This window comes from Stegodyphus dumicola, chromosome X1, assembly GCF_044657685.1.
Source record: "Stegodyphus dumicola isolate Sdum_Otavi_A_Nest chromosome X1, ASM4465768v1".
NCBI classification, from domain to species: domain Eukaryota; kingdom Metazoa; phylum Arthropoda; class Arachnida; order Araneae; family Eresidae; genus Stegodyphus; species Stegodyphus dumicola.
The window spans coordinates 155663802-155688511 of record NC_140780.1 but is presented as its reverse complement, the minus strand read 5'-3'; the positions used below and the strand labels follow the sequence as shown (position 1 = coordinate 155688511).

General features: G+C 33.6%; 1 protein-coding gene across 25 annotated transcripts in view; it reads right to left on the bottom strand.

Moving 5' to 3' along the window:
• LOC118203271 (NADPH oxidase 4-like) overlaps positions 1 to 24710 on the bottom strand; it is a 365714-nt gene that overhangs the window by 243034 nt on the left and 97970 nt on the right. For all 25 annotated transcript variants that reach the window (XR_015038575.1, XR_015038569.1, XR_015038570.1 and 22 more), the window contains 2 exons: positions 14392 to 14472; positions 14162 to 14300 (listed from right to left, as the gene is read on the bottom strand). Coding sequence is in view for 16 of the 25 variants with exons in the window: in XM_085807835.1 (XP_085663961.1) it covers positions 14162 to 14300; positions 14392 to 14472 (220 nt within the window). In the remaining 9 variants the exon portion in view is untranslated. The remainder of the gene's footprint in view (positions 1 to 14161; positions 14301 to 14391; positions 14473 to 24710) is intronic.

Genomic DNA, 24710 nt, shown 5'->3' with positions numbered 1-24710 from the left:
TCGCAGGCGCTTTATAAGCATTTCAGTTCAATAACCGAATAGTTATGACACAAAGGATGCATTTGGATGATTTTTTACGTGGTAGAATTATCGGCCGTCTGGAATGTGGGCCTACCCAACTGGAAGTATCAGACGAACTTGGAATTGCACAGAGTGTCATCTCCAGGCTTTGGCAACGATTCCAAGATGATTGTAATGAGAGTAGACGTTACAGCACAGGTCGCCCCAGAGTTAGAACGCCGAATGAGGACCGGTATTTGGCAGAAAAGCCTCAGACCTTAGTCAGACTGAGACGGAGCAAAGCCTCAGACCTGTCTCGTCAGCTCTCTTCAGCCACTGGTACGACAATTTCAAGGCAGACCGTGTACAGACGCTTAGGGCAGATTGGTCTATATGCTCGTAGACCTGTCAGATGCGTTCCACTTACTGCAACTCACTGTCGCCTGCGGTTAGCCTGGAGTAGAGAGCATTCATTGTGGACATCGCAACAGTGGGCTTGTGTGATGTTTTTCTACGAGTCCAGGTTTAGCTTGCAGTCTGATTCTCGACGGACTTTCATATGGTGAGCTCCAGGTACCCGTTACCACCAAGAAAACATCATTGAACGACACCGTTACGGTGGTGCAGGAGTGCTCGTTTGGGGTGGAATTATTCTGGGTTCCTGAATTGACCTGCATGTTCAAATTGGAACCATGACAAGCCAAATCTATCGGGACGTCATTCTGGAACAACATGTATGTTTGTTTTGGGGCGTAATGAGGGCCCAATTTGTGTTTATGGATGACAACGCCCGTCCTCACCGTGCAAACATCGTAAGCGAATGCCTTCAATCGGAGGATATCACCCGTATGGATGGTAAGCATTCTCACCGGACTTGAATCCAGTAGAGCACGTGTGGGACATGCTTGGCCGACGAGTTGCAGCCCGTCAACCTCCTCCTACATGTCTACCGAAACTTCGGAGAGCATTGCTGTTTGAGTGGTGTAATATCCCCCAAGATCAGATCGATAATTTGATACTCAGCTGGCCTAGGCGTTATACGGACTGTATTGCACCGTCTGGGAGACATACAATGTATTAACAATCATACCAACCATGTAATATTGGTTTTTGTAAAGAGTTTTTTTTTTTTTTTTTTTTTTTTTTTTTTTTTGTAATTTGCTCCAGGGAGAAATAATCGCTAATTTTTTTCATAATATCAAACATATAGCATCTTTTTTTGCTCTTTACCTTTTGTTTAATAAATAAGCTTTACAAATAAGTCAAGTTTGTTTTGCTTCTAACTCTTCCTTTGCCTGATTTTGCATTATCCTTAATTTATAGACATGAGTGTAGCTATGAAACGAGAAGATACACATGAAACCGCGTTTAGCACAAAATTGGGCACTTATGCATTTTTACGCATGCCCTTTGGGCAGTGTGGGGCCCCGTCAACATTCCAGAGAGCTATTGACATAGTTCTAAAGCCTGTCCTAGAAAAATGGACTTTAATTTATCTAGATGATATAATTATAACGAGTAGTACGTTGGAGCAACATATTAAGGAATTGGAAGAGGTTTTTAATTATTAAAAGAGGCCGGTCTTACAATTAACGTATCGAAATGCAAGTTCGCGACAAAAGAACTTAAATACCTGGGTTTTAAAATTTCGCAAAAGACTATAGAAACTCAGGATTCGAAAATAAAAGCCATCAAGAATTTCCCACCTCCCAATACCGCCAAGAAACTTTCTTCTTTCCTTGGGTTATGTTCTTATTATCGGTCGTTCATAAAAGATTCCGCTAATATTGTTGAACCGTTTTTAGTAATTAAAAGAAAAAAAAGTAAGTTTACGTGGGTAGCAGAAGCAAATACAGCTTTTAAAAAGTTAAATGAAGCACTCATCAATGCCCCTGTTTTTAAATTCCCGGAAGGAGACGAAAACCTGGAAATTGCAGCCGATGCGTCGGACTATGCCGTAGGTGCGGTTCTCATGAAGAATGGGCATCCTTTGGCATTTTTTAGTAAAACCTTAAATTCTACTCAAAGGAATTATACAGCTACGGAGAGAGAAACATTAGCCGTATTAATGGCTGTACAGAAATTTCGAGTTTATTTCGGCAAAGCCCCAGTAACAGTCTTTTCGGATCATTCGGCTGTTGGTAGACTCTACTCGGGGAAAAACCGAACGCCCAGGTTAATAAGATGGGCTTTAAAACTTCAAGAATATAATCTTATAATTAAGTACAAACCAGGAAAAGAAAATAATGTCGCTGACGCACTATCCCGAATAAAACTGGACGAGGAGGTGAATGAACTCAAATGCGCTGTGTTGACTTCTAAAATTTTAGATTCTACAGAAACAATTATTGCTGAATTGAAAGCTGATCCTGAATTTGGAAGTATTTATGCTTATTTAAAAGACCCCGAAATCTTTGAACATACAGATGTCGCCGCAATACGAAGTAGAGCAGAAGACTATGAGATAATACATAATTTATTGTTTTATACGAAATCAACAAACGAAAACTCTGAGTATAGACCAGTCATCCCAGCCTCGCTTCGATTGAGCATTTTGAAAGAATTACACGACGCGCCAACATCGTGTCATTTAGGGGTCAGAAAGACTATTAGATGGGTACACGAGGCGGTATATTTCCCGCAATTATACAAACTAGTAACTGCGTATGTCAGGTCCTGCAATCAATGTCAATTAATAAATGATATTAATTACAGCCCAGCCGGGTACTTAAATAGCATTCGCGCTACATTTCCGAATGAAATTTTAGGCATAGATCTTCTTGATCCTTTTCCCCAGAGTGAGTTACATAAAAATAATTTTCTTTTAGTAATTGTAGATCATTTTTCAAAGTGGACAGAAATTGTTTCACTTATACGCGCGTCAGCCAAAACAGTTGCAGATGCATTCTTACACAGGTACATTTTAAAATACGGTGCACCGATAAAAGTCATTAGCGATAACGGTAAACAATTCCTTAGCCAAATTTTTGAAAACATTTGCTCTGGACTTGGCTTACGCTATCTCAAAATGGTTCCGTATAGACCACAGGCAAACATCGCAGAAAGAGTTAATAAAAATATTGTAAAAATAATTCGAAGTTATGTTAGCACACATCACAAGCGCTGTAACGTTAAAAATTGGTAATACTCAAAGTTTTCAAAAGGTTTATGGAAACACGATAACATCATAGTCATCCGCAAATAACTTCCATCGAAACTGAAAACTTTATGCACAAAATTTATTTGGAATGCAGGGAAAAAAAAAAAAAAAAAATTAGAGGATTCAAAATGAAGATACCTTCCGGAATGAAATGTACAGTATTTCAGGAAGTATTCACTTAACTTGGTTGTAATGAGCATATGTGAGACACGAAATGCATTCGGATGCGAAAAAAAAATAACAAACATTTAACTATCTGACAATGAATCAAATTTCATTGGAAATGTAATGGCATGAAAAGCAGAAAAATATATCTGACTAGAATACCTTGATGATAATATCTGAATGTGTTTTTTTTTTTTTTTTTTTTAAGGCGAAAAATGTTCACTGCAGTTTCTGATAGGGCTCAAAAGAAACAGTTCGCTTTTTTGAGTTGGAAAAATTTTCACTTTAATATTTTAAGACGAAAAATCTCCACTGTTATTTCGTCTATGGAAAAACCCATATTAATTTCAAAATGTAGTTAAAAAAATTCCACTTTGTGTTTAAAAACGTAAAAAAAAAAAATTCCTTTGGATTTTTTAGGTCGAAAAAGTTTCACTTTAAAATTTTTAGGAAGAAAAACCTCCACTTTTATTTTGTCTATGGGAAAAACCATTCAAAATGCTAGGGAAAAAAATTACAGTTTGATTTTAAAAAGTCGAAAAAATTCATTTAGATTTTTTTAAGTCGAAAAAATTTCACTTTAATTTTTTTAGGGAGAAAAATCTCCACTTTGATTTTGAAAAGTCGAAAAAAATTCATTTAGAATTTTTTTGGTTGAAAAAGTTTCACTTTAATTTTTTTAGGAAGAAAACCATTTTTTATTGGTTATGGTATACTTCATTCTCGCTCTAACCTTTTTTCTTTTGAGTTATAATATTTCTAAACCTGAATATTCAGAAAACGAAATCATTCTGATTTATCAAATTCCTTCTAAGTGTAGAATGTAATCTTCAAACAGAATATTCTAGTATAAATAAATACATTACAGACAAAAAAAAAAAGATTAAAAATACTTTATTATTTTTCAGGCCCTATTCCTGAAACTGGTTAAGGTTCTTACCCCTGACTTATCCCATTCGGGACATTTTCAGAAAAAATATTCATTCCTCGTTCATGTTTTCCATACTCAGACATTTTTTTCTCTTCTTATATGTTATATTTCACTATTGCTCTTTGGCTTGGTAGGAAGTTTTTTCATGGATATTGCATACCTCTCCTATACGTCTGCGGCTGTTTTAATAAATTACATTACCAACTAGTGTAAATAAGATCTCTAGATATATAGGTATTCTCTTGAGTGTTAACTTAATATGTAAATTTGTGAAGCATTTCTGTTTGAATACTTGCATTTGAATTTCTCTTTTTAAAATTAATTCATACTAAAATGTATTAAAGGTTCATTTAAGTTACCAATGTTGGACCATGATATAGAGTTCATGTCAATATTATATGTTTTGTGTGCTACTTATGCAAAAATGTTTCTCATATCTGGGGAAAATTAAATATCAGATATACTCAAATAGCTGTAAGAACTCTAAGTAAAGTAATGTCAGTTTGAAATGCGTATCTTCAGTTAAATTGAATATATTGATGTTACGTTGTATTATTATTTGGAAATTCATGTCAATATTCCCTGTTATGTAGGATTTTATTTGTTATGTATCATACCATAAAAATCATTCTCAAAAAGCTGTAAGAGTTCAGTGTTTGTCAATTTGAAATGCATATCTTAAGTTAGAAGGAATATATTAAAAAGCTTTGAGACTTGTTAAAATAAAGATCATACTATTTGAAAAAAAAATATATGTATTCCTAGCTGAGAAAATTTTATATTCTAAGTTGGCAAAAAGATGACAAAGTTCCACTTCCGTGACTTAACATTAATTCCATGTCCAGATATCCTTTCTTTTTAGATGATTTACACAAATATAGCTGTACAGTGAATTTAAAATATTACATTACGATGTGGATATTCTTCTCTGTAGTTAAAAGTTCTGTAGCTTGTTAAAAAATTATGGCTGTGTTAAGTTCAAATATAGCAGTGTTTATGAAGGTCTGCGGGAAATGATGGGGTTGATCTTTCGATTATGGTAACTTGGTGATTTTATGGCGAAACTTCGGCAACCAACTCTGCTACAGCAACCCTCTGTTTTTTTTTTTTTTTTTTTTTCCGCCGCCATTTTGTCTTCACGAAGTAAAGACATGTTTCTTTTCTTTTTATTTACTCAACACTTTTTCCAACAATCTACTAGCCGAATTACACTTATGCTAGAAATTTTATGGAACAAAACTGCTTAATCATGACAAAGATTAACTGCAAAATTGGGAAAAAGTGCAGAATCGCAAACTCCTTGCCGCGTTTTTCAAAATCGCACATACACAGTAACCATGTACACTTCGACTTATTTTTTCTTAAAAAAACATCCCAGAATTGCACAAAAATGGGATTGCGCACACTCTTGACTTTATCCATCTAAACTGCTATTTTCTCATAAATTACAAAAATTTGCACGAAAATGCAGGAAAATTTTGTGAATCTTTAAACTCGGTAAAAAGAACATATATGAAATTACCTGATCGTGAAAAATTATATACCCTATCCAAGGATGAACATTTCCACGTATAATATAAATAAAATATCCAAAAACTTTTACCTCTAAATTATCTATTATAAACGTCACCAACGAATCTATAACAAAGCATTAAAGATGGTTACAAATACTTAGTCTTAAATATTTAAATTATTTCCATGCACGTTTACTTCCACTGAAACGTATACCAAATTGCTACAAACATATAATTCACAAAATAACTATCATTTAATTAAAATATAATTTAACCATTTACACGTCGACTTATTTTTACTTAAAAAAAACATCCCAGAATTGCACAAAAATGGCATTGTGCACACTCTTCACTATATCCATGTACACTGCTTTTTTCTCATAAATTAGAAAAATTTCACGAAAATGCATGAAAATTTTGTGAATCTTTAAATTCGGTAAAAAGGACATATATGAAATTACCTGATCGCGAAAAAGTATATACCCTTTCCAAGGATGAACATTTGCACGTATAAAATAAATAAAATATCCAAAAACTTTTCCCTCTAAATTATCTATTATAAACCTCACCTACCAATTTCTAACGCAAACATTAAAAATGGTTCCAAATACTTAGTGTCAAATGCTTAATTCTTTCCATGCACATTTACTTCTACTCAAACGTATTCCAAAATACTACAAACATATAACTCTCAAAATCACGATCATTAAATTAAAATATAATTAAATTAAAAAAACTACTTAAAATATAAATAAGCACATACATTAAGATTTCTTGCACCGCCATTCAAACTTATCTGTAATATCCTTCCTTTCACACAATCTCATTTCATACCCACATGTTGGACATTCATACTTATCCGCAATTAAGCAATTCTTTTCAGTTACACATAAACGCAATAAAAATTTCGGATTTACTTTATATAGGGCCATGGGATCCAAATATTAAACAACACTGTTTCACAGAACATAGAATGAAACTAATGCTGTACAGCAGATATTTTTACAAATTTACCCCCTTTTCCGTTTAAAGAACAGTGATTCGTTCATTAATGTCACATGACATATCTCATGATCTTTCATTTCCCTCACACATATATTGCATATATATTACACATACACATTTCCATTATTACACATACACATTTACATTATTACATACACATTTACACATTCCATTATTACACATACACATTTACATTATTACACATACACATTTATATTACATATATATTACACATACACATTTCCCTCTCACATTAATGCGTAATCGGAACTGAGTACTTCTCACATTATTCCCAAAGTCCTAGGTAGTAACCTTTATCGCCTCCAAAATGTCGCCAAACTACCTGTTATCATATTCCAAAGTTCAGCCAATGATGGGATTACATTAAGAATCCGGGTGAAGTTTTCACATGATAGAAATCAAAATTTAACGTATGTTCGGTGATTTAAATACAATGTGTACAAGAAAATCCAAGATATTTTTGTAAAATATTTCAAAGAGTCAATCTGTGTTAGTAATATATCTGAAACCTCCTGCTCAATAAAAAAGAGTGTTCTGAATATATTCATGTAAATGTCTGTAGTGTAAAATAATAGAAAATGACATGCTGTTGGAACGTATTAAACTGGGGTAGACAATAATAAGAAATTTCATATTGTTTCGTATGTATTTGAACTAAACTGGCTAGAGATGTCCATATATTAGATCAAGTAGATTTTATGTTGTGAAATTTCTCTGAATTAGAAGGTTTAATTCAAAGTCAGTAGATCTTTGAAAAATCCGCATAAGTCTGTATTTATTTTTATGAAAAAAAAAAAAAAAAAGAATCAGAAATATTAATAGGGATATGTTTTAAAAACATGATAAAGGTTAAATGTAAGGCAAAATGTCTAAATGGAAAATAGAAAGTTTAAAATTTACATTTGTTTGACACGTTTCATGAATCCTTTGAACAAAAATGAGATGTGTGAAAGAGAATCCGCGACGTTTTGTATAATGTTTCAAAAAGTTAGCATAATACATTAGAAGAGAAAGTTCGGAGTATCACCTATTAAGTGTTAGTAGTATGGTGTAATACATTAGAAGGAAAAGTTTTGTATATCTTAAGTATTAGTAGCGTAAAAAATAATAAGAAATGTAATATGCTAAGTAAGCTATATGGAAGGAACATAGTACGTATTGTTTTAAATTTACAGAAAATATTATCCATGAAAGCCTCTAGAGGGAAATTATATGTCTGTAAGTTCCAGCTTAAATTTCATAGACAGATAAATATATATGTAACTTTACGCTTCGAGAAATGTAGGTGTAACATCAATAAGTATTTAAAACATTAAGAAAAAACCATAACAGGAAAATAAAATAAAGAAAAAAGAAATGAGAGAAGAAAATTATTCAAAGAATTAAAAAAAATATTTTTATATAAATGAAAAATTAAAAGTTACATCTTGACGTAAAATATAGGAAAAAAGGCAGAGTTCATAAAAAAGAAAGAAAAAATCGTATGAAAATAAGTACAGCTTTTGTAAAACAAATAAAGTGAAAACTGTAAAACACGGAAAGGAAAGATTAAACTGAAGGGAAAAAAAACCTTTTGTAAAATAAAAAGAGAAAAAAAAATAAATAAATAAAATTGTGGAAACGTATTACTTTTATAAAATCTATTACTTTTGCAAGTTAAACGTAGGGGAAAAGAATGTAAAACTTAAAAATGTGGGGAAAAAAGAAAAAAGAAATCTTATGTTTGTATATAAAAAATATGGTGTGAAAATTAGCACATTTAATTTAAGGGCGTGAAGAAAAGAAAATTAACGTAAATTATGTTTGTAAGATAAAGAAATGAGAAATTTAAAATATCTTAACCCAAATAAAAACAAAATAAATTTAAAGTTATGTGAATTCATTCGTTATCGAGGATGTACAAAGGTCTGAGCAAGTTGGAACAGAATTGCCTATGTGCAATCCATCAGGCTCATGCTGGTTTCCGCTGCACAAAGTCAGATGAACAAAGAGGATAGATACGATCAAATAATAAACAAATAATAGGATTCAAGAGATAAAAACACGGCTTTGTGTTATCGTCCACGTTTTACATGCCATACATGGGCAAATACATGAAATTTACATGTATATACATGAATATTTTTCATTAAATACTGCAATATTAAGTCAAATGGTATAATCAATTAAAAATAATGGTTAATAACTTGGTCAGTATCCACGAGAACCAATCAGAAAGCGCTATGGGTGAGACTACTGGTCTCTAGCGGTTGTTGCTGAAATAAATAGAATGTTCTAAAAATTCTAACATGTATATGCATGCTGCAATCAGGTTGCGGATTTTCGTTAATAGATAAGCGCTAACATGAAATCGGATTATAACACAAACGGGATGAAACATGTGGCTAACGTAGCAAGATAATCTGAGGTGATAATGCGCGATGACGTCACGAACAAGAAGCAGCGCGTCCGTGCTTGAGCCACGTAGTTGATGGCGTAGCAACCCTGGCGTGCTACTCTGTAAATTCTCTCCCCCCCTCTCAGCTCCACGCAACCCCAGCGCCACAGCGCCACAGCGCCATATGGCCCCAAACCAACGTTTTCTATCTATTCATATACGTAAAAGTGTTGCCTTTTTACTTTAATTAATTAAATCCTCTTTTTCGTTAAAATAGTTTTTTCTTCTATTTTCAACATACAGTATATACAGTAATTAATTAAAGTGTATGTAGACCCTTTCTTCGGAAAAGATGCAATTATCCGAATTTTCGATTATCCGAATGGGGTCCGGTTCCCAAGTGATTCGGATAATTGGAGTTCTATTGTATTATTTTTATAACAGGAAATATTTGTTCACAAACATATGTAAATCCAAAGTAATGAATTATGTGTTGAATTTTTCTGATAAAGTCTTTTTCCTTCCAGATCAGCTGAAATATTGCAAATGGAAAAAATATGTGCAAGTTCCAGCTCTTTGTCATGTAAATGTAAAATTTACTTTAGCTTAAGTTCTATACTACTGTAAGCATTTGACTCAGAGGTAATTAAGTCGTTAACAAGGTCGTTAAGACATCTATTACGTATATTTAAATTTTGGCGATGAAAATTGTAAAGTAATTGCGTATATTTAAATTCTGGCAGGGAAAATTGTAAAGTATGCAATTAGTTTTATTAACAGTTATTTGATATTAATTTGGTTTACTGTCCTTCTTGTTTCCCTTTCCTGCCAGAATATAAATTTCGAGCTCGTGTGTATTCAAATGAGACAGTATTTAAAGGAAGGTTTTAGAGGTTTTAAAGAGTGTTCTGCCTGCTGAAGACCACGTTCTTAATTTGATTCTCTTGAGAGTAGTATTCTGCAGCGTTTCGTTATTTTCGCCATTAAGACTTGTTACGCCGACCTTAGATCAGAGCCAACTTGCGCGTTGCTCTAATTGTGTAGCCGTTAGGCTAACTTACATTTACTTAATGAAGACATATTCTTACATTTGATTTTAGCCATAATTACTGGCTTCCGTGAACACAAGTGGAGCCTTCTGTTTCGTGCTAAATAAAAGGGTTCTTTACTCTCATTCTCAGACTTTTTCGTACTTTATACAACATAGTGATAATTCACTTACAGTCTTTTGAAGTTTCGTATAGTTGATGCTACCAAAGAATGCGAGACGTTATTAGATTAATCATTGAGTAAAATAGTAGTTTTAATATTTAACAGTAAATGTTAATAATTTGACAACGTATAATAGTATGTATACTAAGTACTGGAATGCCGTGTGACTAATTGATAAAGTAATATTTTATAGATTTTTATAAATCAAGTGAAAGTTAATAAAGTAAAAGAAAAGCAAATATCTATTCAAGTACATAAAAAATGTCGAAAAGTAACTTAAAATAACCATATTTAATGTTTATATTTGTAATCGATTTTGATATATACTATGTTTGTAATAAAAATGATTTAAGAATATTGATTAGACCAATGGATGTAAGAGGTAGTTTGGCCAACTGTCTTAATTTAAGTTGATCAAGAATTAATAGTGTGCTTTAAATTGGAAGTTATTATTTATGTTTATTATATAAGTTAGTTCTGTCATGTCTGCCCCCATGTTTCATATTGGCGGCATACAAATATGGGCTCTACCATCAAACACTGCGATTTTATTGTGAATTTATTAATTATGGTTACTGAAGTCTGTAGAGACATTAGTTATTTTTGGAAGCAGAAGAGATGGAAAATTAGTAACCGCCTTCGCCGGGAATCGAACCACGAACCTCTGGAATACCGGCCCAGAGTGCAGAACCACTACATCACGAAGGCACGCTAGGAAAGCGGGAGAAAAACTTTATAAGTTATTTGTGCAATGTATTAGGCGGTGTCAGTCAAATTATTTAGTTTTTAGAATATTAATTATTTCTTGAATTTGGAATATATTCATTTAGATTTTAATACATGGTACAGAATATATAAAGAGAGGCATTATTATTTTATATGAATTAGTCATTGATAATCATGTATGGATATTCCATCCCTAGTGTTTTTGAGATGCTTTATATATTTGCATTTCAGTGGATGAGTCAAGAGTTTGGATTGACGATTTAGTTATCTCTAGTAAGGAGTAATGAGAATTAATTTTTTGTGATTCATATGTTTTAAGGAACGTCAGTGTAAACATTTTAACGGTAAAACATTTTTAACGAAAGACTTTTTTTTTTCAAGTAGAAGCAATTTTCATTATTATTGAAAAATAATAAGTTTTTGTTTTTATATCAAGATCCAAAGAAGAAGATGTCACTTTACACTGACTGACATTCATTTAATGAGTTTGAATTTTAACTGAATTTACTTTACTTTTAAGTTTCAAGATATGCGTTTACTAAATTCGGTTTTAATATTTCGGATTTTTAAATTCGGGTTCTAAGAGAGTTTTATTTAAATTTTATCCGGAACCAGGCATTCAATTAATTAAACATAGTTTAATTTTTATATGCGAAAGGCAATTAAAATTAATTTCGACCACATAACAGCATTACAAATGCTCTGAGTGAAATAGTTTAGTCGCACGACACACGCATCCAGTACGTCGTTCAAAAGGAGTAAATGGCGATGAGTTTCTCACTTGGCTTCCAAATTTGCTGAAGCATACTGCTTGCAAATTTTGATCTTTGTGGAAGTATTTAAAGATATTGTTTTTTGTATAGCTATTGCCTTCTGACTTTGATGAACTCAAAATCTGCATTATCCATGCTACGCGCCACTTACATCAAATATGGTTTAACTGAACTGAAACTGAATTTTTTCATTGAAACTGACGACGTTTTTGGATTGCACCTGGAAACTGTGAAGTCTGACTGCAGACTGGATGGATATCGAATTTCAAAAAGTGATCTCACATAAAACATCTTTGATGCATGACAAGAAATTTGGAGAATTAAGATTTAATTTGATGAATTTCATGTAATTATGTGACAATTAAATTGTTTACTGTAATCATTTCTAACAGGATGATTCTATTTAACTTGTAGAATCATTAGTTATTTATCACAGCAGAAAACGTGAAAAATAAGCTGTGCACTCCTTGAGATTCGAGAACTCCGAACCTTTCGATTCCTAACCATCCTTCTAATTACATTGCCACGGCATGTGGTAAAGAAGAAGAAAATCTCTTTACAGACTTACCCTGCATTTTTGCTTAAAGATGTCATGTAATTAAAATTATCGTAGACTGAAAATCCACTTCATATGATTCTTCCTTAAACTGGAGCCGTGGGTATGTGACTGTCTGAAAATATATGCTAGTTAAAACTGGAAGATCATAATTAGTAACGTTATATTATAGGATTTTTCCGGTCACATTCATTAGCAAAAATAAACTTTTAGGAGATACAAGCCACGCCTTTTAACTGGCATTTTATTCCTATTTGATAGTTAAACAAGTTACTGAAGATGAAAGCCATAAAAATTTTTCCAGAAAATTTGTTTTTCCTACTGCAAAAACTCTGGAATGTTAGCTGGAGTCACGGATTAAGGAAAGGGTATTTGCGGGTGCTTGCACGGATATACTAAGCTTAAATAACGATCCAAATCCAGAATGTGTCAAAAAATTAATTTCAATAATACACTACATTTTAGCGTAGACATTTATTAAATTGCGTTTCCCAGGTTGTATATTTGGAATTTAATACAAAGCTAATGAAAAAGGAGGCCTTTCTTACTAGTGTTATGTTAAATGATGCTGCAAGTGCCTTCTGCCTGAGGTGCGAAAATATCTTCATACTAACCTAATTACTGGGTGCATAAATATGACTCCGCCATTTTTCGAGTATAAAAAGACATTTGTTAGTTTCAAAAATGAAAGAAAGATCATTCAAAGTATTTTCCATCAACAATTACTACATTCACTTATCTGCCAGACAACAAACGGATTCCGTGAAGGAAGGATTCCAGTTATTTTGAAACTATCCAGTCATCAAACCAAATTTTGATAACCCTGAACCCCTTCTCATATAGGGTGCTCTGCATGAATCGAAACAAATGGTTATCTGAAGGCAAGGTCCGTACAAAGTAGTCCGTTCTTTCTACGGACCTTGATCTGAAGGACCAACATTTGGTGAATATGGCGGATGGAGTAACGCATACCAGTAAAGTATTGCTGGAGTTTCCTTGATTGGTCTTACAACATGTGGGCAAGTATTGTCATGATGGAGTATCACTTTGTCTTATTTTTTGGCATTTTCTGGAAGTTTTAATACTTCGTTAAGATTGGTTAATTGTCGTTTGTGATGATCAGCATTGATTGCCTGGCTCTGTTGCAAAAGCTGAAATGTTTTGAATGGTATTTCTATGTTGTTTCTCATTTGTATCAAAATTACTATTTTTAAACCGTCGGAACCACTCATTCGAGTTAAATTCTATGAAGAAAGTTCACCATAAATTTTCAATATGAAATATGTTTCTGCTGTTTTTTTTTTTTTTTTTTTTTTTTCAATAAAGCAAGAAATAATGGCTTTCCACAAGTCTTGTTTTGGCATAAAACTCGATATTTTAACAAGGTAAATATATTTATTGTTTACATTTTAAACTGATGCCAAAGACTAATTATTAAAGGTTGCTGTTAAATCTTTCAAATACAAGTGTACCCCGATCCACTTGCAAGCAAGTATTTCAACTACAACATCTCTTAGAAAAAAATGAAATCATACTTATACGCCCAACAGTTCAAACTCAAACGTTACTCATCCTGAAGAAGCAAAGATAAAACAAACGTGTTAGTAGAATGATGTCTTATGTTATGAATTAAAATAACAAACTGAAAAATATTTATGAAAACCATACAATTAAAGATAACGTTAATAAGTTAGGAAAGTTAAATTAAAGTTTAGTCATACCATTGATTTCTGAGAAATGAAGACGGGTTCTGTACATATTTGATATATCTGTAAGGAATATTTTTCCATCGTATCGGATACATTCATTTTGCATCCCGGTGGATGTGTAAGTACATTGTTCTGTTCTTTCAACAGTCCACTGCAAACACAATATTAATGAAACAAAAATATTTCATTTCCCAAATGCTTTCTTTTATTTATGCGTAAAACAACAACAGATAATTACTAACCTCATTGGATGGCTGAGCAGAAGAATAAAGAAGATCAAGAAAAGATGATGACTGTACCAAAATAAATCGTAGCTCACAATCCTGCAAAAATATTGGAATTAGGATGGATAGAGAATTTTAAATAAATCAAAAATGAAAGAATATTTTCAGCAAGTGTACCATTTACGTCTTATTTTAATAGTTTAAAGTATTCGTAGACAGTTATCACTTTTGTTTAAGAGTCCATTTGAAACACTTTAAAGTCAGAATTACATAATGATAGCACAACAGAATATTAAAATTCTGCTGAAGCAAAAATACGTAAAAAACAGAGAAGGGGCATATCCAGGCGGGGGTACATAGGGACATATGCCCCACCTCCAAAATTTTTTCTTGTTTTTCCTGATACTTGTTCATCAAGAGAAAAAAAATATTCCATTTAAATCTGTTTCTCAGAAAAAGATAGAAATATTTTTGCTGTCTCTGCAATAGTGCCTCAGAGTCAGTGTTTGTAAGAAGCATGGAGGTAAGAAGGGAAGGAGTGGCTAAACCGGCACTAGATTCATTTATTCATTCATTATATATTAAGTCGAAATATTGCATTTCAGATGCAACGTGTCCGGCTCAATGACTTGTATGCCCAAAGGGCGCATGACCCAAGTGAAGCACTGCTTTGAAGCTTCGGTCACCAGATGGGGTGTTTTTTGTTCACATTCAGGAGCTCGCTTGACAGTGCTCTGACAGCATTTCGACACACGGCAGTTCCATACAAATCGAAAAACGGGACACTTTCGCATGAAAGAAACATTCACTGTGTGATGGATAATAGCAATTTGTATAGTTTAGTGACATTTACGCAAAAATCACATCTTGGTTATTTTTCGATAATTAACAACAGGGATTTTGATTATTATAAATTTGTTTTATAAAATTCTAAGCTGTTAAACTATAAAAATATAGATTTTAGCAAAAATGTTATGCTTAAAGAATGAAAAATACCTTACGGTACCTTTAAAATTGTATACATCTTTCGATAACCCTTGATAGAGTATTCGCTACTTTTATTTTATGTTCCAAACGCCAAAATATGCCGGCAAATAAAATAGTCAGCTATTGAAACAATTTGTTAATCAACTTTTTTGTTTCTGGCGCAAATTGACATAAAAACTCCGTGAGCACCAAGAAAAAAATATCACGTACATTCTTTGCTGACAGGTTAAGGAGCTTTATACAAGGACGTAAACAAGTCGTAATACATATTTTTGATACTGCCAATAGGCAAAAGGAAATAGACAAAATTTAGTTCTGTTATTAACAAAGTAATTTTCTTTGGCAAAAATGGACCTCTTTTTAGAAGATCGTGATTACGACCAAATTAACGAAACAGATGAAAACAAGAAACATAACCATCACGAATTTCCGTCAATCTGCTTAAAATCTGAACTGATGCAGGAGATAAAATGCTGAAAGAGCATTCAAAATAATCTGCTAATAATGCATCGCATATATCGCCTAAAGTACAAAACGAAATTATAGATGCTTGCCAAATTTTAAAATTATCACCTGGAAGTTATTTTATAACCTCGTGTACAGAAACCCTTCATGTATTAATAGTTCTCAGATCCTAAACAAGATACTGAAAAGACTACCACTCAAAAGCAGCAACAAATGTGCCGCACAGAATGCCCAACGATCAACACATAGTTAAACTTCGCAGAAATATCCGTAATACCATTAAGTAATAAAAACTATTTAAGGAAACGCTGGCATTTGACATGGGATCCTAAGCTTAAAAAAATACAAATAAATAAACAGATTAAGAAACTTATTAAGAAACACAAGGAGGGCAAATGTGAAGATAATATTCCCATTCCCGAAAGAATCTATTTTTCGTTCATAAATAAATTTAAGAAAAAAATATAGATGTAATAGGGCAGTCTACGCTGACCATTAGATTGCACTTTAGAACACAAAAATGCCAAAATGCTTATTTCCAGAAACAGTTCAAGCTCAGTTTTGTACTGAAAGTCGACAGTTTTACTAATGACTGGATGAAGACCCAAGGAAGTTTAGTTAGTTAAGATTCCCCCTAAGAATCGACTAATGTAGTTAAGAATTTTGAATTAGAAGGCTGCCGATGATGACATTACAAATTATGCAATTAGAAACTTGATGAAAAGCGTCATTTGCTTGAAAACAAGAAAGCGAAAGTGATTTCATTACTTAAATAAGATTTAATTAAACTTTACGGTTATAAGCCTATTAGTTTACTTGCCAGTTTAGGAAAAGTGTATAACAGAATTATTCTCCATAGAATAAGTTATTTTAGTTATCTGATCCTTTATCAAAAAGAAGTGCTTCACGGTCTCAGAAAAAAATGCATGATCTAATACTAGACTCATAAGAGTAGGTATCCCACAGAGCTCAGTATTGGTCCCCTATTTTTTACCTGTTTCATGTTGATGGCTTTCGTAAATCGCACCTCAATCAGCATTCGCCATCTGCATGCTACACTGACGAAAAGGCAATATCCGCTTAATCTGCATGTACCAAACATGCAATTAAAAAGGCCGGAAGATTTATATTCCATGCACAGAAGAGTGGTGCTAGCATTGGCGCATTAGGATCAATGCACTAATCTCAACTTTTCGTCTCATTTCTCTCAACAACTCGTTGTTCGTCGAAATAAGGGATCCAGAATGCTCATAAAAGTACGTTTGAAATTGTTCTGTGACATTGCGCCGAAAGTTAGTAAGGGAAATGAACTTTGTGTAACCATAAACAGTAAATTAACATCAGCTGGATCACATTATCTGGTGTAACCAGTGCGACCGTACCGGGCGACACAAAATTTTACAATTAAGCGAACCATCGAGCGTCAAAATTTAGGGAAGGCGAAATTTTTAGAATTTAGAGCACGCAGAATTTGGGGGGGCGGGGCAAATTTTTTAGAATTTATGGAAGCACCAGGCAGCAGAATTTAGGACCTACAAAGATCGTACCGGGGACAAAATGACTTGCTCTGCTCTATTTAAAGTGGTGTAGTGTTCAGCAAGTTGTGTAGGCTGCAATTTCACGTGCTCCCGCTTGTTTTGTAGTAAGTGTCGTTTAAATTACAGAAGTCGATTTCAATTGTATAGCACAAGTTTCAGCAACATACCGCGAACACAGTGCTGCAAAGCTTTAGTTCCCACGACCATTATTTCAGCAAATACTTAGTTTTTATTGTTCTTGTGAAACGCGGCCGATATTCCTTTGTTTGTGAAAGTGGTTAAGCGAAGTGCCAAGGATCACAAGTTATTTATAATACTCTTCCTGTGTAATAGTGCTGCCGTCTATAAAATTAATTGAACTTTCTGATTAATTCACATTCCCAAGATACCTATGGATGCCATTTGATGTTATTATTTCAAGCAATTAAAGAAGTACAGCTCATTAAAATAGTGCCATATTCAGCTCAATTAATGCAAGTTTTTCTTGGATTATAACTTATTTACAAGATTATCAACGCTGAAATCGTACTCAAGAGGTAGGCTCTTAAACACTATTTCTTCGTTGAAAATTTCTTCCCCGTTCCTTCTTCTGAGGCGTTTATTTTAATTATTTTACATCATTTAACGTGCAAGTGTGTTCCATTCCCCCCCCTCATCTTCTACAGAGAGATTTTTTCCCACATACTTGCCCCCGAAACCAGTTGGAAGGCGACCTTGAACTGTATTTGTATGTCCACGACCGTGCTCTATTGTTACAGCTCTAATAAGAACAGCGCCCTTTCATTGCACACGGCTTTCTCAGTTTCAGTGGCGGAGCATTTTTGCCCAATTTCAACAATTGTGTTTTAAATCTTTAACCAAAGTTCTAAAAGGATAAAAGCACTGAATGAAACGGGCTCAAATACTGCATCTTCACAGATCATCACATTATCAGTTATTTATTAACTCCTGCAGTCTTGTAATTTAGGAAAGAATATACTTTTTTTAATTCTTTTTTATTATTATTTTATTTTCACTACAATTATTGTTATTACTCGTATTATTATTTGGTATTTAGAATCGTATATACATATGTTAATGTAACTAGTGTGTCTTTTCATACTTATTTATACTCCCCTAACCTATCACATTGTGTTTTGCATAATTCTGAAAAGTTTTTACATACTGTTATATCTGTTTTCTAAGTATAATACTGATTACTTAACACTCACTTGCAGAAATACCTGTCTGAAAAAGGTTTAGAACTCCTCTTAACGACTTAATATAATGTACGTCTTACAACTCACAGTTATTTAATTAATTAACCTTTGGTTAAGACTTGACATAATATAGTATTTACCAACAGATAATTTTTATTTTTATTTATTTTGTTTTTCTTACTTTATATATATATTCTTTTTCCTAAGAAATATTGGATCTGCATAACACCTGAATTTAGAATTATTTTTGTCAGACTTTATGTGAGTAATAACATTTATTCTAATAAGCAATTATTCACTATTATTTACTTATTTATTTATTTTTGTTAACTTCATGTACTAGTAATTTTCTGCTCTGCTTATGAATAGTTTCTGATTTATTGTCATTTTTGTTTTGTGTGCTCTATGAAATTGTAAACTCCTATCGATGGCTTCTAAAGATAGGTCTTCCTCACCATCATTATTAAACATCTCTCATTCTTTAACTAGCAATCCTGAAAATGCTGACTCCTCCAGATTGAATGATATTCTACGAATTACTGATAAAATTAAAGATCTTCTAAACATCGGCAAAAATAGAAAACTTAATACCCAAGAGCATAAATATATTTCTGGCCATTTAACAGCTCTTCGTCAAATAGTGGCAGACCAAGAACTTACTCTAGCGAAGCACGAAGGTACAATTTCAGAACTGAGAGAGCAACTGTCTCTTCAGCGTTCAAATACTACAGTTATTTCTGAAGTGAAGGAACATTTGCAGCAACAACACGAAGTTAAAAAATTATTCGAAACAAAGTTTCTAGAACAAACACCAAATTCCTACGCCGTTGCTACCGCCAAAAACATTTCTTTGAAACAGGCTCCAAAAAGTCAAATCAGAGATCATATTCTACTCCTGAAACCTAAAGATTCAGAAAGAACACCTGAAGATATTAGACACCAACTAAGTTCGACACTTAATCCACAAAAAATTGGTATTCATATCAATAATATTCGTACTACTAAGTCTAATGAGCTTTTAATCTGTGTCGAAAAGAAAGCAGACTTAGAACACTTACACCGCTCAATCGTTGAAAATTCAGAACTACAAGCCTCCGTAACTGTTCGTACTTCAAAACCCAAAAGTACCAAACTCATAGTATTTAATGTACCCTCTTCAGCGGCTGCTGAAGATATCAAATCGGCTTTTCTGAAAATTACATCAAATAATAATCTTGATATTTCGTGTTCTCCAATTCACCGATCTGAAAATACAAATAAATGGATTGTAGAAACTTCTTCAGATTCTAGTGACTGTTTTACTCCGTCAAGAGTCTTCATTGGATTCAATTCGTGTTCTTTCCGTCCCTACATTTCACTTCCCCGTTGCCTTCATTGTCAGGGTCTTGGACATAATAGTCGTAGCTGTCAAAATCCTCCCTGCTGTTCCATCTGCGCAAATCAACATTCCCATAGAGAGTGTACCTCAAAGGAAAAACTCTGTGTAAATGGTATGCGCAGTAACCAAGAAACTGGTTCTTCATTGCATACTGATCACGGTGCTCATGAAAGAACATGCCAGACTTACAGGAGTCAGCTCAACAAATTATTATACCAGGACAAAGCCACAACCTCACATGTTGCCATCATCCATAACTAAAAATTCTTCAGTTGCAACCAACATGCAAGAGCGCAATTTAAAGAACAACGCTTCAACTCATTATAACATGGGCAATGATGTACAAAATAATCTACCCCCGACCTTGCTAAAAAACTCAATACCATTTTCTTCAATTCGTTTTCTCCAAATCAACTTACAAAGAGCAAAAACGGCTTCTGACCATCTAGCAGAATTCTTAACTCACAACCATAAAGACTTTGTTTTAAACCAAGAACCCTATTGTATCGAAGGGAAAGTAAGTAGCATTTCAACGTCTTGGAATGTCTTTCAATATTCTCCTCGGTCTCCTAATAAACATCCCAGAGCAGCTATCATCAGTTTTAATTATACCTGGCACCCAATTCTAATTACAGCCAAAAGAGACCTAGTTACAATCTGCCTTAATAGTTCCAACTCTCAACTACTTATTTCAAGTATTTATGCATCTCCCTTCGAGGATATTTCTCCTTTGTTTCAAGATTTAGAATCCATCTCGTCTTCCTTCCGAGGTCCACACATAATTTGTGGAGACTTCAATTCACACGACCAGCTTTGGGGGGTACAACTCCACAAGTCCAAGAGGAAGGTCCCTTGAGGAATTCTTCAATTCACATAATCTTGTTATTCATAATCAAGCCTCGGATTTATCTTCTTTCGAAACAATGTATGGGAGAGGGTGGCCGGATCTTGTAGTTACTTCCCATCACCTAATTAATTCGATTTCAAATCGCAAAATTGAAGAAGAGAACTCCCACTCAGATCATAAATATATTACTTTTGAAATCAAAGAGAACTCAGATTCAGTTTTAATGAAACGCTTTAAAATTACTAAAAAGAAAGAAAAGAACTTTATTCAGCAAATTCAACAATCCGCACTTCCAATGACTTCTTCCTTCCAACTAAATTCAACAAAAGAAGATCTAAATAAAGCTACAGAAGATTTTATAACAAAAATCCAAGAAATCTGTGAAAATACCTTTCCAATACAATCTGCAAAACATTACTTTCATATAAATTGGTGGACTAAAGAGTTACGCGCTCAGAAGCATAAGGCGAGAGCATTGAAACGGAAAATGAAATCGATTACTGACGATGAATTAAGACACCAAGCCTGGCTCAAATTCAAAAAAGAAAATGCAAACTACAAAAAGATGATTCTCGAATCTAAATTAAAAAGTTGGCACAAATACTGTTCAAAAAATAAAGAAATTTATGGCACATTATACAAGATCGCCAGTAGTAAAATATTTAAACCGTCGCAAATCCAACTTTTCTCAAATTTGCTTTCAAGTTCTGCTGAAATTCAGGATGCCAGTCTCTCAACATTAAATGAGATTCTTGACTCTGTCTTTCTAAAAGTTGATCCAGCTGAAGATTCTTCTACTCAAACCAGAATCCGTAACTGCAATGACATTCCACTAACAGAAAACGATATTCCTTTCTCAAAACAAGAAATAAAGCAAATAATTAAAAACCTAGCATTAAAAAAGGCACCAGGCTCAGATGGCATCGATAACCACATTATAAAATTAATCAAGCGCATCCTGACATAATCTGTAGTTTTTGCAATCGATGTATAGAGCTCTCTATCTTTCCTGATTGTTTGAAAATTGGTAATATAATACTCTTCAATAAGAAGAATAAAAGCTCCGATGAACCTAAATCTTATCGTCCGATAAATCTTCTCCCAGCCCTGGGAAAAGTTTTGGAAAGATGTCTTATTGATCGCCTAAAATTTCATGTTTACAGCCAAAACTTAATAAGCAATAACCAGTTTGGATTTCGATGCCTACTTTCAACAAGTCCTCCAATTAATTCAGCTCTTGAACAAGTCAGAAACAATAAAATCAACCAAATTCATTCTGCAATAATATGTCCCGACTTAAAATCAGCTTTTGATTATTTATGTCCAGCAGTTTTACAAGCGCTGCGTTCCTTTAAGTGCCCTCAAAATTTATTTCTAATTATTCAAGATTACTTCAGAAACAGGAAAAGTATGATTCTTTACAACAATACTGAAATTGTGCGTAATCAAGTCAGAGGATGTCCTCAGGGGTCTTGCATGAGTGCAGATCTCTGGAATATCAGTTTCAACAACATCATTGCCTATCCATGGCCAGATCATTCAAAAATTGTAGCTTTTATTACAAGTGACCGTATCAGAGACATTTTACAGAATAATTGCAACGAAACACTCCAGTTATTTAACGAACTTTGCAAAACTCAAAAACTACAAATTTCACATAGTAAGTCCCAAGTTTCAGTGATCCATAAACCAGGGCAAAATATAACTAAAGCTTTAGGTCTAAAAATTGGCAATCAAAAGATCAAATCTGTGATTACAACCAAGTACCTCAGTTTAACAATCGACAAGAAATTCTCCTGGATCCCTCATCTACAAAATATTAAACTTTACAACATCAATAGGTAACTGCCTCCGACGTATGCATGGATATAACTGGGGCTTAAATTCCCATGTAACACATATTCTTCTAAAAACAGTCATCTCAAAAATGGTAAATTACGGAGCCGGAATTTGGGCACAACCAATGACAGTGAGAAAGATCAAATGTTTAAATTCAATTCAAAGGCCTTTTACTCTTTGCATTACTCGGGCGTATCGCACAACTTCAAATATAGCACTTGATACTTTAGCTGGTACTCTTCCATTACCAATCAAAGCAGAAATGGAAAGCGCCTATATGAAAGTCCTTCAACTTAACCAAGCCGCAGAATTCAACAATCAAACCTTTTGGCCATCCAACTATGGAAAGAAAATTAACCCCAATCTTATCCATCCAGCGCTTCGCTTCAGCAAAATAATATTCGCCACGTCTGAAGAAAATTCAAGTTCATCTCCAATTGCTTATACTGATGGATCAAAAATTGAAGGAAAAGTTGGTTCCGCAGTCTTTTTTCAAATTACCCCCTCAAATATCATCAAATGAAAAGGCCATCTCCATAATAATAATAGTGTTTTCCAAGCGGCATTGTCAGCTATAAAAGCAGCGAATAAACAGCCATTCTAAAAAATCTCAACGAATTTAGCATAAAATCCGACTCTCAAGCAGCTAGCTACTCTAGCTATTAAGAATCCCTTACCTTCCTCTTCATTGATACCTGACATAAATTCTCTTCTTGGCAAAATTCCAAACTACAAAATTCAAATTTCATGGATCAAAGGACATAGTGGCCATTTTGGTAATGATCAGGCAGATAAACTAGCCAAAGCAGCAGCTATTAATCAAGATGGTACTGAAATCATCATTCCGTGGCCTCGCTCAAATTTTAAGTACAAACTAAAACAACTTGCTTCAAAATCTTGGCAAGATTTGTGGAACAATGCTCCACAGGGAAGACGCACATATAACTTGATTTCCAATGTAAGCATCGCATCTCTGTACTCGAATCCTTCACTAAATTACTTTATAACAGGACATGGACCCTTCCCCACATATTTCTACGCAAGAAATTTGGCAAATTCTGATATCTGTATATGTGGGGAACAGGGAACTCCTGATCATTACACTTTCTTATGCCCCTTAACTGAGGATATTCACATAAAATCCCCAAGAACTGATCTTCTAGCATTCCAAAGGTTTTTAATTAAAGATAAACATCAGTATCCAAAGTTTCAGAAAATTATGCAACGACTCTCTTCCTACGGCCCAGATCTCTGTCAAGTGTAAGTCCACATACTGCTTAGTGAACTTTTACATGCTGTGATTATGGATAAAATGGCTACCCTCGTGAACTTTATAAACTGCAATAAACCAATATATCTGAAATAACCCATGGACACCCACCTCTTTAGCATTATTATTACAATTCATTTTAACATTGTGTTGCCAGTACTAATTATAATTATCTCATTATGTTTATCTGTTTATTAATTATGTTTATCTCCTATTTTTGTTGCACCAAATCAGATGTTCAATTTATCTTGTGAATCTCAAATTGTATTCCGACTATTTTGTAATCTACTTATGTCCTACATCATTATTTGAATTAAATACTGGATGCAGGGCGTACTGTGGGATTGCACGATGTACCATAATAGGCAAACTCTAGACCTTTTGGAAAGCTTCAGTCTATGTAAATTCCTATAAAACTTGCAATTCCCCCCCCTTTTTTAAGAGTTAGTATGGGAAGGCATTACCAGTTGACCTATGGTACATCGCTGGTGTCCCCCCACACTTTTAACTTTACCTCTGGCCTTTTTAAATTAAAAAGAGCAGAGTTATAAATTTGTATTACAAATCATAGGCAAATATTCCCACTTTGATTTGCACAGAAAGAGGTTCATCTACCTTATTCCTTATACATACAGTTATTTGTGTATTTCTTGTTCATGACAGCAATGCGTTACAAAATATTCTCTTTACTGTAATCTCTCCACAATCCTTAAGTTCTCTCGATATAGCTAGTCTCCCTCCTTTTTTTCCCTTAGGCAGACAGTCCTTATATATTTTGCCATTATTCGAATAACAAATCTTAAGCTTTCCTCTG